Below are 16,715 nucleotides of genomic sequence, written 5' to 3' on the forward strand. Positions count from 1 at the left end.
GAAACTCTCAGAGGCCGGAATTTCTCTCCAGCAACGTCTTTCCACACACCGAAAACCGCCGCAATTCCTACCTGGAGATAAACCTCCGCAGCTACCAAGTGGTCATCTGTGTAATTCCAGTTTTTTTTGCCATCTTAGAACAATGAAACTTCTAACAAACTAGACCTCCTGAGTCTGCGGCTGTACGAAAGACAGGGAAGGCAGGGAATGGACTCGACGAGGATTTTAGCGACTGCTGTTTCGCTTCCGGTGTCTCTTAAGCGTTTTCCTGCTCCTGGAAAGGTGCCGTCTCTAGAGGAGGCCTCGAGCGTGCAGTTGTGTACCCTGCAGAAGCGCATTCCTCGGAATGGAATGCCAAAAAAGGAGTTTGAAGAATCGGAGATACGAAGGGAAACATCGGACACATAGAAGCTGCAGTCCTGAAGTGCGAAAGCTGTTCTTGGTACCGAAGAATAGGATCGAGGAGCGGTGGCGGAAGCGAGAGGAACGATGACTCTAACGACTCATCGTTCAGACCTCTCTTTGGTTGCCCTCTCTGTACACTCTTTCTCCGTCTTTTGAGCTTCCCTTGGCTGTCTGTATTTTCACGCAGAGCACGCCCCGTCTTCACTGTCCACTTGATTCCCGCGTAAACGAACTCCCCCACTGTTCTACCCTTTGTAATCCTCTTTCTCCGACACGTCGACGCTCTCCTCATACCTTGTTTCTGCTTCCCTAGGTACCAAGGAAAATCCCTTTCCTTCTTGTCTCAAAACCGTTTCACTGTTGTCTCCTCTTTTTCTGGAGGTGTGCGGACGACTCGCCAGCCTGGGCGTCTGTGCCGTTCTGTCTCTAACGCTCGCTCTTGTGTCAAAAGACAGACCCTCCTACGTCGTTCCCCTTCGTGAATCCACGAGGAAGAACGGATGGCATATGTCGCACACAAATGCCGCTAATCGAGGAATGTACATAAGAAGAAAACAAGGGGGGCGGATATACATATATGGTATTGACACATACGTGTATGTATGCTTGTATGGATGCATAGAGCGAAATACAGAGGTATGCGGCTGTGTAGACAACTTTGGGTTCCTGTAAGGTTGACCTGGAAGAGCACCCTTTTCCTGAAGACGGCAGTCACTCTTCTTCATATCAGAACAGAGGCTTTCTCCAGGAAGGCGAGAGCTGTTTCTTCACCATGGATGCTCACAAAGACTCCTATCTCACATGGACTTTCCAGGTGAGATCAACCTCACAAGTGCCTCTCCAGTATCCCCTGAACTGTGCATATACTGTACATGTGGAAGTCTGTGCTTATTTGTGTAGTCGCCACATATAAAACACCGTGTAGGAACGTGCGTTCATTTGAAACTAAGAAGGCCTCAAGATAAAGAATTCGATCTTCCATACTTTTCTGTCTCCAGCGCAAATGCGACCTTCCGGAAGTCCCTAGAAAATCTAGAAAAGGAAACATCCCCCGAAACGCGCACCTACAGATATCCAATCCTACACATATATAGGTAAATATATGCACGTATATCTGCGTCTTCATACGTGTGGTAGACACATCTATACAGATGCTTGCATCTCTCTGTATATTCCGATATGTTAGCCTGTATACGTTTGACTTTATCACATTATCGTGTTTAGTATATATGTTAAAGATACTGTTTTTTGGGGGAACTGTCGAACTGGGCGAAGACACGTGCCAACAGAACAGCAAGAATGTCGCCACTGTCTCTACTCAAATACAAGTAGATGATCTAACGTGCAGCGCGTCGTTTTTGTTTCGCGTTTTCTTTCGACTGTTCTTTTCTTCTCCCTTGTGCCGGTAGGTGAAGAAAATCAACAACCTCCCCAAAGAAGTGGCCACGCAAATAGAAATCTCAGGTGAGTGAAAGAGAAACAGACAGCAGCCGATTTTCGTTCCCCTTTCAACGAAGGGCGCACAAGCTTTTTCAACAATCCCGTCCACATTTTTCGCCTGCATGGACTGACACATCTTTCGCATCTCACTTCCGAACAAGGCGCAACTCATGTATTTACTTGGGTTGGATTTTCCAGGCTTACTCAACCTCACCCTGGGAAAAACAGACAACCGACAGTATACCCAGTCTCTACCGCGCAGCCCCTGTAACGATCTATACACCACATACACTATACATATAAACACTGTGAACACATATCTCTCTCTAAATGCATATGCATATGTCTATTTGTTTCTGCATTTATGCAAATACAGATCTACACATATATGTGGTGTGATAGGAGACGGCAAAAAAGGCAGCGAAACAGGAGTTCAAGGGAACTTTATTCCCGTCTGGCGAAAGATCCTCTTCTTCTGCAAACGCGCCCATCGCCCGTATATGGACTGATCCTCGTCTATGTCTGTGCTCCCGCACCTTTTAGTCTTGACCGTGTGTGTCTCTACATGCTTCAGCCTGTGCAGAGCTGCCTTTTTTCTGCTTCGCGCCCTTGACTTTCGCAGCAGTTTATGCGTTTTTCTGCTTCGCTAGGTTTTCTCGAGAGCCCGCTTCTGTCGGAAGTTGCAGAGCCTTCCTGCTACCCTGGGCCGTATCTCTTTCCGTCCGCGGAAGTGACACTGCAGCGAAGTAAGCTGAGAAAGGGCCGAAGCCGGAAGGCGCGCCTTTGAGTTCTCTTCTCTCGTGACACACAAGCGCTCTCAGTGAGTAGGGTCTATTGTCTAGACGCGAAAAAGGGTAACCTCGTCCCAAAAAGCCGGCAAACGTGGAAGAGGGGGTCCAAGCCTCGAAGGGTGACTCTCCCGCCACTCGGCGGATTCGGCCCGATCGCCTTGCAGCCCCTCTCTCTCCGTGTCTGTTCCTTCGAAACTTTGCTCTCCTTCACAAAAACATCTCTCTTTCTTCACTGAGATGGTGTGGCACCAACGCGAAACACATCCGCGGTCTTCCCGCGACAAAATCGTCTCCCATGCGAGCGGAAGACGGCGTGCGTGTCCGGTTCTCTCCGTCACAAATCTTCCTCTCTCTTTTCTTCTCCAGGCTCACACCTTATCGACGCTTTGTGCAACAAAAAGCTGGTTTTCAAGATCCTCTCTTCCTCGCCGGAGGTGAAGGGGCGACAAGTCATCGGCACGGCGAACGTCGACGCCACTGCGTTGATTCACGACCGCACAGAGCTCGCAGAAACAGTCGCCTTCTCTCTGGAAACCGACTGCCTTGCTTCCCTCGGTCTCAGTGAAGAAGTGGGGCAAACAGTCACTGGAGAAATTGCCATCGCCGCATCCGGCCCTCTAGGACTCCCGGAAGATCATGGAGACTGGAACATCTTCTCCGTTAAAGTGCGTCTGAAGAAGGATTCCTTATTTATATATATATATATATATGTATTTGCTGTTGCATGCGTAGGGGAGCGCCTCCCTCTTTCTCGTCTTTGCAACGGTGTGAGGCTCGGCAAAAGGCGCTCCTAGGCGGAATCTAGGTAGCCTTTCAGATGTAGCCACAAAGATACATATACCCATGCAGAAAAAAAGATTTCTACATATATAAATATATATGCAGCGTTCGTGGCATGAAAAGAAGTGCGTAGGTAGTCTGTAGATATATCCTTAGGGCCTCTCTGTGGATGCACATGTGCAAGCGTGTGTACTGGTTCTTTTGATCCTTGTTTGCTTGAGTGGGCAAAGCGACGCACAGTTTTTTTGAGCCGCTTTTAGCTGGCCATTGGTTGTTCCCTCGCCTCCACTTTCTGTCTTTGCTCGTCCTTTTCTTCGCGTGTGGCTTCCTTGGTTTTTCCCAGGTTCAGGAGGTCACCAACCTTCCTCTTTCTCTCGCGACGTACTGCTTGAATGCCTCGCAAGATCCCGACAGTCATCCCTTCACGTATTCGGTAGGCCGAACGCAGCAACGAACTCCAGGCAATCGAGACATTTCAAGGGCCTCTTTTCCGACGCGTGAATACATAAATAAGTGTATGCAGATCGCCTCAGCCACCTGAAGAGAGAGACTGATGCACGTGTGGTGAGCTGTGTGTTCACAGATAAATATATAGATACACATAAATATGAATCGCCTGTATGTATTGACATACACACTATACATACAACTAGGTTTCTGTTCTGAGAGCTGTTGAGGACAAAAACTCGTGTGTGGAGATGCCTGAGTGTGCACGAAATGGAGGTCTGTAGGAAACCGCGTTCGGTTCCTTGAGTTGCGTGTGCGCAGCTTCATGTTTTGGGCGCCAAGGTAGCAGGCGGCAGCTTGTTTCTTCCGGCCCCGGCTTCCGAGGACGAGAAGTCTGGGAGTGGAAAAGGTGGCGAAAAATCTGCGCCGCCTAAGAACAAGAAACAGGAAAAGCCCTCCAAGACGGCTGACGCCTCGGAGAAGGCCGGAAAGAAGATCGCGTTGCCGAAAGCGCCGCAAGAGGCGCGTCCCGACTCCGCTAGCGACGAGGGCTCCGACAGACCTGTTGAGGCTGCCGCTGAAGACGGACCGGGCGAAACAAAGAGTCCAGCACTCACCTGGAACGAGCAGTCGGAAGTTCACTTTTACCGTGGCAGGCAATTTCTCTCTCACCTCCTCTACACAGTTGACACTGTTGGCGGCCTGTGGGTGTATCTCCTCCCTCGACCAAAGCGAGAGCAAACCGACGAACGAGGAAAAGGAAGTGCGAAACACGGAAAGGCGCCGCCTGCTCGAGGCAAAACCGCCAACAAAGGTCAGAGCGAATCCTCGAAAAAGAAGAAAAACGTGAAAAAAAGACGTCCTCGAGGAGGTCAGAGAAACGCGATGCGAGATACGAGCTCTCAAGTGTACTCATGGTCATGTACGTATATGTATACCATACTCGATTAGACAGACACAGAAACAGATGCATACTCGATTCGCCAATCACTTCTGGGACCCAAGAGAAAAGCTTTTATCCTGGAGAACGAGGAGGGAGGGAACAAAGAGAGAGGACATGAAACTCCGGACGGAACACACGCGTCTCCAGCAGATCGAAGACACCCTGGAGGCGCGCAGCGGCGGAGAAAAGGGGAGAGGAGCGGAGAAATCGAAAAAATCGGCGTCTATGGTTTTTTGGTGTGCTCGGCAGTGGACGCTGCACAGTCGCACGTCGACACATGTCGGCGGTTTACGGGGCGAGCGTGGATTCCCCTGGACGAGATTCGGAAAGGCGCGCAGGCGATAGAAGGCAGTTTCCCAGTCGTCTCCTTCAACGTTTCGAAACTAGACGGCAAACCCTCCGCCCTGGCATCTGCTCTCAACACAGAAAGGAGCACGAAAAAATCAGAGCCGGGAACGCCCGCGCCTGCCGAGACTAGAGAAACGTTCGAGGAAAATCGGACGACACTCAGGATCAAAATTCAACTCAGATTTCGTACGCGAAAAACAGCGACGGAGAGACAAACTTATATCAGGCGATAGAGCTCCCCGTTTACATCTCGCAGGAAAAACAGGCAACGAACCCAACAGAAAGTCTCTCTACACTCCCAGTGCAACTTTAAAAACAGAAGCACAAGCACACACCATAGATATATGTATATATATGTATATATATGTATATACGGACCGACTGCAACTTTTTAATGTATATATCTATATGTGTGCCCACACTTGAATATACGCATATATGTATATCTATTGTGTTTCATGGCTGTGTCATTGGCTGCCTTATATTTCGAAATATTGGGATATTCTTCGTGCGACATGTTTTCTCTTCGCCTGTCTTTCCTTCTTGCCCATCGTGCGTGTCTCTGGGCTCTTTTGCTCCGTGACTTCCAGATGAGACGGTTTTTGAAACTTGTGACGTTCCTCCAACAGACTTGCCTCTTTTTTCGGGTGGCTGCAGCTTTGCAGGCTCTCGAGCCGCGGAATCTGCCGAGTCTGTTTGTGTCCTCGAAGGAAGAATATGACGGTTCGCCCGGTCGCTTTCCTTCTGAGTCCGGGAAACCTGCAAACGCGAGCGCGGTGGAGAGAAGCAATGACGGGAAAAATCTCGGGTGTCTCGGGTGTTTGTGTGCGTGGGATGCGCCGTCGCAAACGGCGCTCCACGACTTCAAAGCCTGCGTGGAAGAGGGAATAAAGTGGATTGCGCAGGAACTCAGCGAGAATGTCTCTCTCGAAAACCAACGCCTTCTCGCCACAGCGGCAGCTCGGGGGAAGAAAGTGACGAGGGAAAAGAAGAGCGGCGAGCCTCTGGAAGGCGAGACACCGCACCGAGACAAAGAACGGGCAGAGACAACGAGACAGGTGCGTGACAAAATAGAGACAGAAGACGGAGAAGGAAGAAGAGAAGACGACGGGGAAGGAGACGGAGAAGAGGGAACAGAGCAAGTCCGGAGAGATGTGTTGCAGCGCTTGCATGAGACTGGCTGCTACGATGAACTGTTTCGAAAGATCAGGAGGTCTGTCACTTTGGTGATAAGAGATAAACTGAGGAAAGACATTGGACTCGCCACAGCAGCGACGACGGCTACCACGGGATGCGATCCCCAGACGCTCACGGAGGACTTGCTTCAACAGAAACTCGACAAGTTCCTGTCGGAAACTTTCGTCTTCCTCGTCGACACAATGCAACAAATGGTCAACCAAAAAACCGCGTGAGGAGGAAACCAAACCAGAGGCACATGTGAACACAAATCGATATACGGGATCATCGCGAAAAATGTAGATGCACATATATGTATAGAGAGAATGAAAGATATGAATTGTTTCACATTCCGAGTGCGGCCTCTTGTATCGATGACACAGGACCTCGTCTCAGAAATACGTTTGTCGAATCCACGTGAAAACCGATCACACACTTCTTGAAGATGGAAAAGCTCCAACCAGCCGCGAAGATAGGAAAAAACCCGTTCACGCGATTGCCAGTGATTCCCCACAGATACAGGGTATTCAAGTAGAGAGAGAGTTGCTCGTAGGCACCCGTTCTGAGACATTCATCTACCTGTCTACACATACTCTACAGTACTCTATCCGACCTGTATATCTATATCTATATATCGATTATATATATATATATATATATATATATATCCGTTATATCTGTCAATATCTGTCTATGCCTATATATATATATATATATATATATATATATATTGGAACAAGGAGGTGGGTACGTGTTTTTAGGTTTCGGCCTGGTGATTCCGATCCCGCGTGTGTTTAACAGAGAAAGTCAAAGCCTTCGCGAAATGGCCATTCTTCATCCCGCCAATGCTGTGAGACTCCTTTCTGACGAAGAACGGCGGGCGAACGGCAGAGATGGCGAACAATCCGGCGAGGCTGCGGAGGCCTTGGAGCGCTTGGCTTTCGAGTCGGAGGTAGTCGGCAACGTGGAGAGGAGCATTGAACTTCACAAGCGCCGGATTGTGGCAGAAAATCACTCAAACAGGGAATCTGCGGCTCTGTGGTTTTCTCTCGCGCGTCTCTTTCTGCGACACGGAGAGCACCGGGTTGAGGAGGCAGAACAGGCTCTCAGGGAAAGCATCCAAATTCAAGGCGGTCCAGAAAAGGTGAACAGCGAGGGAAACACATGCACAGGCTGTCCAGCCCTCTGCACTGAGAGAGATCCTCACACGCACACAAACACGGTACAGCGAAAAAGTATAAACCAATATACATATAAATATACATATATATAAATATATATATCAGGACTCGCGGTGAATGGTAAGTACATATATATATATATATATGATGTGGATGTGTTTAGTTTCTTAAATATCATTATATATAGAGAGAAGGATTAAAAGCTTATGAATATTTTATTTCATGTTATGGTGCAAGAAAAGGAGTTTTAGATACTTCACTAAAAACAGCAAATGGTGGATATAATTTTTTAGACAATAACTATGTTTTAAAACTGCATTTATGATTCATGTGTACATCAGATGAACTCTGTATATTTGTGTCGCTGTGTATTTCGGGGAACGTTGCTGGACGTATGTGGATTGTGGTTCTCAGGCGTCCACAGACACTTTGTTGATGCTGGGAAGTTGCCTCCTTCATCGTCGACTGTACAAGGACGCAGAGACTGCTTTTGCATGTGCCGCGCAGCGTTGTGGAGAGGAAGGGAATACGAACGGGGCTTCCGTCTCTCTTTCCGACCATGCGGGAAGCCTGGTCCCGTCGCCTGCTCTTTCGCTGTCTCCGCCAGTCGCGGCTCCGCAAGGCGGGCGTCCGCCGTTCCAGCAGCACTCGTCTCAGTCGCGCGCTGAGGGAAACGCCACGAGCGATGGGAATCCATGCTCTTCGCGTTCTGCGTCTCCTCCTCCCGAGGTACCCTCTCAAGTTCTGCCTTTCTTCTTCTTGAGTGTGTGTCACTACCTCGAAGGAAACACAGCAAACTTCGAGAAATATCTCGCTGTCACACTGAAGCCTGGCGTGTTTTTCGCGAGGCAAAGAGACCTCAACGAAATGGAGCAAAAACAAGTCGAAAACGCGCTCGAAGATCCCGAAGAAGACAAAGCCGCAAGCGAAAAAGGTGGCGAAGAAAAGCAAGCTTCCCAGAGCGGCGCCTTGTGGGCCGAAGGAATCTTTGACGAGTTAGAGCAGGCGGTAAGATGGCAGACTGGCGAAACTTCCAACGCAGCCACAACGACGGTTCCGAAGTGGGTGCATGCTCCACTCTGTAACGCTGTTCAAACTCATGTGCCTGCAAAGACATCTATGTATATGCGTATATCTTTGTATTTGCGACCGTGTGGCGATATGAACAAGTACATTTTTATATGGGTATATAATATCCTAATCTATGTGTATACCTAGGAATAGGGACAGAGAGACAGGTGAACACAACGCAAGAAGCGGAAAAAATAAAACGAGCAAGCTTTTTTGTGTCTTCGCAGTTCACCACTCAAAACATTCCTCTTACGCTTATCGAACCCACGACGGAATGAGTAGCCTTCTTCCGAAAGCACGGGGACTGAAATGCATGTGATGACGGAGAAGATCCGCAAATTGCTACCGACATACTGCAAGATACAGACACAGAGTCTTGTGCGTATACATGCACATACGCACATATGTGTATGTGTGTAGAAGAAAGGGGTGGTGGGAAGATACGGATAGCAGATCATAGAGAATTGGCAAAGGGTGTGCTGCTTCGAGATTTGCCTTTTTTTGGTGCGCATGCGTTGCAGCTTCCGGTATTCCCGAAAGACGCGTTTTATGAGCCGGCAACAGTAGATTATCCGATTTTGGCATTCTTTTTGATACTGCTCAAATTCGGTTTGCCGAGTTTGTGTCTCACATTCGTTGACCGAGCCGACGAATTCGTCCATAGTCGAACAACCAAGAGCGGCCTCTTCACTTTCATTAAAGCAAAGGCGCTCTTCCTGAAAAAAGGTACGGAGACAAGCAGGACTGTCCACACAAGAGACACACAGAAAAAGTCGCGTGTAGAGGCGACTACAACTCATGGAATATGGTTCTCTCTCAATGCGCAAATGAAGATGTCCCCGAGAACTGAAATGCCCATACCGATACACCTCTATATCATATATAAATATCTATATATATATATATATATAGATACAGAGAGATATATATACAGAGAAAGATGTAGAGGTAGCAAGGTGTCTCTGTTGCCTTTGTGTGTGTATCCGTGTGTCTACGTCTCCACACAGAGAAGCACTTTTTTGTGAAGAGAAGAACATGGATATGTGGGGGCATTTTCGCGGTTTCCTGGCCGCTGCAATGTGTGCAGATTTCGTTGGCGCCGCAAGGGGTCTGTGTGATGTTCTTCAAAAGTCGCCTCGGCACCGGCAAGCTCTCCCTTTGCTCGCTGAGTCTTATTATCGCCTCAACTTAGTTCAACCGGCCATCAACTTCTTCCTGCAAAGTATCGATTTCCTTGAAGAGCCTCGAGACTGCGTCATCTATCTTCGCCTCGGAGAGCTCATGCTCAAGCAGAAGTACGCGAGATAGTCATCGACAGGAGCACCGCCATCCTTATCTATGCACTGTTATTATTGTTCGAATGTGGCCTGAAAAAGAAGAGGGGACGCTGGGAAAAGGGAAAATTAGTGTTTCAAACACAAGTGAGAGACTATCCTGTCGCACTTCGTTTAATTTTGAAGAGGGCGTGCGTTTTCCACGACATGTGCGCTTCTCGCGGGTTTTTGACTGTCTCTAACAGGGCGAAGGTTCCTTCGCCCTAAACGAAGACCTTTACTGCTCATCTCCTTCCTTTTCTTCTTTGGTGTCTGTCTCCCCTGCATCTTGAAATGTGTCACACTGGCCCTCCTGGTGTTAGGAACTACGAGAGTGCTCACCGCTTCTACCAGAAGTCTCTCGAGTACGCCGCCACCTCTGAGGGCTGGCTAGGCGTTGCTGTGTCTCTGTACCGCCTCGGAAATCTGCCTGGAGCTCTTGAGGCTGCGATGGTCTCGAACTGGCGAGACAAAGACAGGGGCGAGACTTGGGGCTACCTGGCCCTCTGTCTACTCTCTACGGACAGAGGCGGAGAAGCGGATATGTGCACGCGCTTTATGGTCAAGAGCGGCTTCAAGAGACTCGTGCAGAGAGGGTTGGGAGCCTTAGGCGGGGCCGTCACCGAGAGAAAAGTGAGAAAAATAGACCCCGACCATCTGTTCGCTGATCGCGTCGAAACAACTTTCATCGACTGGGGCGGAGGCCTCTTGGTAGAAGTCGCCGATGCTTATCTTTCAAAGCTAGGTCCCTACGGAGCAGATACAGCCACTGCGCTCGCCCGAAGGGCTCTAAACGAATGCCGAGGTACGCAGAATAGAAAAGAAATGCTTTCTTGACGATTTCCTCTAGGAGCCTCACTTTTTCGGGTGACGGCCCGTACACAGTGAACACCACGCTTGGTTTTTACAGAGCCCATACATGGGAAAAATGTCTGTGCACTCTCTGGGCATTATGGCCCGTTCCCTCTTTTTCTTTTGGTATCATATGTCGTCAGGTAACGCTGCGGCACACAAGGTGCTCTCTCAGGCGCTTGCATGCCAAGGGCACTACGAAGCTGCCGTGGGCGAGCTTCTCACGGTGATGCGCTGTGCGGTGGAAGACTTTAAACAGGCTTACAGACGGAAACTACAAGCCTTGTATGACCTGTTTTATGACGTGAAGGGGGAACACTACGAAGCGACCGTACACGCTGAAGAAGAGAAAGAGTTCGCTGAGCAGAAACACACCGTGCAGTTGAAGCTTACAGAGGCATACGACCTATGCCAGAATCTCTTCGCGCAACTTCCTTCCTCAGAACACCCCCAGGAGGCTACGCGGATCTACAAAGAGCAACTCGACGAGCTGTCTCGCTTGACGCTCTCGTCACTCGAGCCTGGCGCACTCACTGAACGGGAACTTCAGTCCGATCTCTGACGGAAGAGAAAAACCTGCCGACTTCAGTCGACCTTAAATCTCGTTCCAAACATCAGTGCACTCCAAGGAATGAAGTGATGCCTTTTTACCTGACTCTAGCTGGGGATATGGGCGGTACCAGGAGTTTACATATATATATATATATACGCGTATGTACTCATCTGCTGAATCAGATATCAGGCTAACGGCATCCACAAAGAAATGCTGGCAGAAATGCCTGCTCTGCGCCGTTTCGTCGTTGCCCTCTTCTGCGTAACTCCCTATCGCAACTGTCTAATAACTTGGGAAATAACACGCAAGCTTCCAGAGAAGACAACTTGCTGACCGTAGACTACCCAAACAAGGAGAAACGGCATGGTCCCTGGACATTCCTCCGTGACAAGAACCAAATTTTGCAAAACCACTGCCAACGTAGAGCTTGTGCTCGGACACAGACCAGGACGCTGGGACTCACTATTTCTCAGCAAAGCGAACAGATTGACAGAGCCTCCCCTTCCACTCTTGACGTCCACGAGTAGAGGAAATGTAGGTGCACACAAAACACTCCAATGTCTTGGATTTGCGTCCTTTATTCCTCCTGACACTGGTAAGGAGAGAACATCATTCGTGAGGACGCAGAACCGTGGCCCTTTTACATCAAAGCACGCAAACCCCAATTCCCCGTAACCGAATCGTGTGACAATAACAAGCAGCGTGCCACTAAAACAGTTGTCTACGGTTTCTGTCGATTCACACATTGATGTTCTACCTTGTGAACAGAAACTACCGTTCAGTCGCAGGAAAACATAACGTAATAGAACCAGCAACACTACCACTGCCGGGGGTAATTTCTGGAATGAATTTCTAAAAAACCTTCCGCTACACTGCATAGACTGAATCTAACCACACGCGCAAAAAGCTCGTCTCTGCGTGACGACGAAAGATTCCCTTTCCCGTCACCTTGATGCCGACACTAATGCTGAGCAGAAGCTGGCAAGGAGTCCTTTTTTTTTTGCGCGGGCATTCCTCGGCCTAACCGTACACAGAAAAATCTGTGGAGAACGGTTAACCACCGAATCAACAGAATTTGGATTCGGCATGCGCATCACCATGTCTCAGAACCGTGCCTTTGCATTTCCCGGCCACGGCCAGATGCCGAAAACCGTCCTTGGTACCAGCCTGCCTGCCATCTTGATCTGGAAATGGCTGCGCGTGTCCACTGCGAAGTGGTGCCGACGATTTCCAAGAAGAACTGCAGCCAGTGAGGTTGGTGTCACTATGTGTACGTACACCGAGGGGCAACCGGTGTTTTCTGTGAGAATAAAAAACTGCACCTAAACTGGTCAACTGTCTTGAAAAAAAGGTGTGACACGCATACAACCACCTCCCTGTCGAGGTGTCTTCGGTGGTGATGCGGCGATGTGTACACGGGGGCAGAGGCAAAAATGGTTCCGTTCGGCGGTGCAAATGCAATCTAATCAACAAATAATCAGGGTGAAGGACTGTCCCGTTTTTTTATCTCTCCCACAGAAAAAAAGAGAAGCCGCACCGTGTCCATCCAGTATCATCCACCCCACCCCCGGTGGCGGCATGCATTTCCTGTGGAGGTGTTAGTGGAAGGAACTAGCCACCTAAATGAAGGAACTAGCCGGGACGGCGATGTGGACGAATCGTGTTAACGACGACGTGTCCCCCTACAGTGTCGCTTGCAAGGGCGCCGAGGTGAGGTGGGGAAGGTGCGTTCGGTTGGGGAAGAACACCTCCACTACAATCGTTCTTCTGGATTTCTGCCCATTTACCGAAAAGCAAGACCAACTTGTGCATTTTACGCACACGTGTGTTTTTTCGCATTCCCCAGTAGTCTTTTGGAGAGTTCTTCCTCCTTTTTGTCGACAAAATGGTGGCCAAGAAGTCCGCGAAATCTGCCAAGCCCAAGGCTTCCGGCAAGTCTGGCAAGGGCAAGAAGAAGAGAGCTGAGTCCTACAGCTCTTACATCTTCAAGGTTCTGAAGCAGGTGCACCCGGAGACAGGCATCAGCAAGAAGTCCATGATGATCATGACTTCTTTCATTGCAGATACCTTCGACAAGATCGCCTCTGAGGCAGGCAAGCTCTGCAAGTACAACAAGAAGGACACCCTGTCCTCCCGGGAAATCCAAACGGCTGTTCGTCTGGTCCTCCCCGGCGAACTCGCGAAGCACGCTGTCTCCGAGGGAACCAAGGCTGTCACCAAATACACCGGCAAATAAATTGAGGGTGCGAAAACCGCCACGCCCACATTGCGTCAGCTAGGGCAAAATGGCGCGGACACCGCTGAATGATTTTCTCAAGTAGTCTCGGCAGTAACAATACACTTGTTTTCTACGGCTCGGGCACATCACATGTGCAGTCCTGTCATAACCATTTTAGGCTTCACTAGAAGCCACCACCATGCAAACCCACCCTTTTCGGCGTCTTGCATTAATTTCGCATCGTAGGGATTCGTAGTTGAACTACGATCCTATTAATTCCGAAAGATATTCTCCGAGAACCGGTTCTCGATGGTAGTACCAGTTTTCTGGCGGTCTTGTGACCGAGGCTTAGGTACCTTTGAAAATTTGCTCTTTAGGCTAGCGGGACAGCATAGTCGACTGGAGCGGGTGTAGACTGACAAGGCCGCTATGACAGCTCCGGCACCGACTGCTTTCCTGCTTCTCCAGCTTCAGTGAGGGTAGACAATCAGTTTTTCTCTCGTTTAGTGCCTCTTTCCTGACTCTTCCATGTTGCATTGAGAAGCCTTTGTTGTCGATTGATCGCTCAGGCACGCGGCTTGTTTCAGCTTCACACGTGGGATGATGGGGACAACCGTTACCCTCTTACCGTTAAGGCGTTTATTGGTTTGGTCCTGTATTCGGCCGTCTCGTGTCAGACATGAGGATACAAGGGAGGGCAATCCTGTTTATTCACGGCACAACCACTTGGACCTTTTGTGACACTGGTAACTGAAGCTTGTCCCTTGGCGTTCTCGATTCCTGGAGCACTATTTTACTGCTAAAAAGTAATCTGCAATAGATATGTGCAAATATAGAATTTGAGGTTACAAAGCTTGGAATGCTGGGTCCAGCCGCGCATTACAAACTATGCGGGGTGCTCTGCATGATGCTCTTGTTTGTTTACTATTCTTATATCTGAAGGTTTGTGTATCATCGCTCGCCGCTCACTGTATAGGGCTGGAAGGTTAAACACGGATCACGATTTCTTTGTTGTTCGTTTGGTCGTATTCTGTCGACACAAACGTGCACATAAAACGAGACTAACACCCCCAGAACAGTTTTTTTGCTATAGGCATCACTTTTTCCTCTTGAGGGCGAGCAGACGTAAAAGACGTTGGGATTTGGGCAAACATAACAGTACAAGTTTTTTTTATCGAAACCTGAATCGCCTCACATCGCTTTCATATAGCACGTGCCTGTATTCACCGCGATAAACGAACCTCAGACAAATCCGTCATCTTCGGAAAATAACCGTCCAGCACAAGCCTGCTTACATCAATTGTTCAGAGACTGCTGCCGCTGAGTACGTCCATATAGTGTCTCTTGGAAGCAAATTCGTGGGAGTACCTGTCCACCTGTTGTCCGACAACAGTTTCCACGTGCACAGGTGGATTTGCCACGTATCCTGAAACCCGTTTCCTCAGTTGTTCTTCTTCAGTATGTAGTGTCATCGACTATTTGGTTGTGCAGGCCTACACACTCATCATGTTCATCTGTGGCTGGACAATCTTCATCCAGGTATTCATCTCAGTACAACAGGTTGATCTAATACTGTAATTTACTACGCCAGCACCGCCTGCAGGATTTTTTATCAGGCGTTTCCTGTTCAACGAACATCCTGGTGTACTGGCTCTTTGCTCATTTGTTTCTTGTGGTTTCCTTTGATGCGTAAAACTACCCTAGAGTTTCCCCCTCCATCCAGGTACACTTGTGATCGCAGCCGTTCAACAGCCTGTTCAGTTTCATTCCGGCAATGCAGAACACTAACACCGTTTTGCACGGAGGCGTGGTTTTCTAATCAGCGAACGCAACCTTTGCCTGCGTCACATGTACGCGCACAACTGATTCTCGTTTTAACACTTGCAACAAGTTGGGGCGCTACATTGTGCCGGGAAACAAGCGAAGGGCGGTGTTCCCGCCAATGTAACGGAGGCCGAGATCAGAAAACTGTCTAATGAAACATCTGCTATTGGTTCTATGGTGTAGCGGTTAGCACTGCGGACTCTGAATCCGCCGACCTGGGTTCAAATCCCAGTAGGACCTTTTCTTCGAGGAAACGATTTTTGGGGGATCTTCCCTTTCCTTCCCATTTCTCCTGTAGTGTTCTTGACAGGATGGCTGGTGGGGATCTCTTTCACATTCTCGTTTTTCAAGTATTGCTGAAAAAAGTCGTCGACTGTGGGGAAATCGGCCGAGGGGGGGACGTCTGCTGGTACTGCAGGTCAGGAAAAGGGAGGCAAACCGTTCGTATGACTGCTCAGTCAAACGATACGAAATCTATAAAAGGACCGCTTTCGGCATCAAAGCTTTGCCTAGATCTGTCATCACATTTTGCATGACTCAAGATAATTTGTGTTTTGGTTTTTCTGCTTCTGAGTGTATGCTGAGCAAGAAGGCTCGGCGGGTAACGCTCCCTGAGGGTGGACCAAGCGTTTGTGGTCTAGTGGTAGAATACCTCGTTGCCATCGAGGTGACCCGGGTTCGATTCCCGGCAGACGCACCTGTTTTTTTCTTTTAACCCGTTTTTCTAGGAATAATTCATATTTTTCTTTGCTTGCTGCTGAGAGTAACTGACGAGCCACTCCTGCGATAACGCTGCTCACCAGTTGTCCCAGCGTTTGTGGTCTAACGTGTTTGAACACCTCGTTGCGATTGAATTCAGGCGTTCATTGTCAGCAACGCACCCTTTGGCTTGCCTGTATCTGCGTGTTCAGGGAAATTCAAACTTTTCTTTCTTTGAAACCCAGTTTATCTAAAGAACGGGGCTCTGGCGATAACGCTGCACAAAATGTGCTCGAGCGTTTGTGGTCTAGTGGTAGAATACCTCGTTGCCATCGAGGTGACCCGGGTTCGATTCCCGGCAAACGCACTCGTGTTTCTTTTGGTCCGTGAATTTTTACGCTGAGTATCATCGATACACAGACTCTTGTCGACTCGTTGAAGTGTGACGAAGATTATTTGTACATCTTTAGATGAACGGAGATGCCCGCTGGGGTGCGTCAGCATCCCTGCCTGCTGCAACTGTCCACTCCCACCGTTATGCACTTCTGTCGTGCACCGGACAGTGCTCGGTCCGCCTCAAGAACGACCTGTCAGTAGTCCTCGGAAATATATATCTGTACATGGCACTGAACAGACGCCGAAGAGATATAGAAGCTCCTTCTTGGCAGCTGGGT

At 49.1% G+C, this 16,715-nt stretch overlaps 2 protein-coding genes and 3 non-coding genes across 5 annotated transcripts; all 5 read left to right on the forward strand.

Annotated features, from left to right (window-relative positions):
* Positions 1-1,177: 1,177 nt before the first annotated feature.
* NCLIV_001060 (putative TPR domain-containing protein) lies at positions 1,178-11,309 on the forward strand (the record flags this gene model as incomplete). The annotated part of the gene is made up of 14 exons (XM_003879598.1): positions 1,178-1,219; positions 1,815-1,869; positions 2,496-2,591; positions 3,003-3,301; positions 3,760-3,849; positions 4,185-4,677; positions 5,056-5,340; positions 5,812-6,562; positions 7,132-7,474; positions 7,926-8,519; positions 9,104-9,308; positions 9,670-9,877; positions 10,219-10,700; positions 10,891-11,309. 14 exons carry the CDS (start codon positions 1,178-1,180, stop codon positions 11,307-11,309), a joined length of 4,362 nt encoding a protein of 1,453 aa, XP_003879647.1.
* A 1,876-nt stretch (positions 11,310-13,185) lies between these two features.
* On the forward strand, positions 13,186-13,536 carry NCLIV_001070 (histone H2B, related; the record flags this gene model as incomplete). The annotated part of the gene is made up of 1 exon (XM_003879599.1): positions 13,186-13,536. One exon carries the CDS (start codon positions 13,186-13,188, stop codon positions 13,534-13,536), a length of 351 nt encoding a protein of 116 aa, XP_003879648.1.
* A 1,974-nt stretch (positions 13,537-15,510) lies between these two features.
* Positions 15,511-15,582, forward strand: NCLIV_t010007. Its single transcript has one exon. It is a non-coding gene; the product is annotated as a tRNA-Gln (tRNA).
* A 386-nt stretch (positions 15,583-15,968) lies between these two features.
* NCLIV_t010008 lies at positions 15,969-16,042 on the forward strand. Its single transcript has one exon. It is a non-coding gene; the product is annotated as a tRNA-Gly (tRNA).
* Positions 16,043-16,337: 295 nt separating this feature from the next.
* Positions 16,338-16,408, forward strand: NCLIV_t010009. Its single transcript has one exon. It is a non-coding gene; the product is annotated as a tRNA-Gly (tRNA).
* The last annotated feature ends 307 nt before the right edge of the window (positions 16,409-16,715 follow it).

The sequence above is a fragment of the Neospora caninum genome, chromosome Ia (genome assembly GCF_000208865.1).
Source record: "Neospora caninum Liverpool complete genome, chromosome Ia".
In the NCBI taxonomy this organism is placed as follows: Eukaryota; Apicomplexa; class Conoidasida; order Eucoccidiorida; family Sarcocystidae; genus Neospora; species Neospora caninum.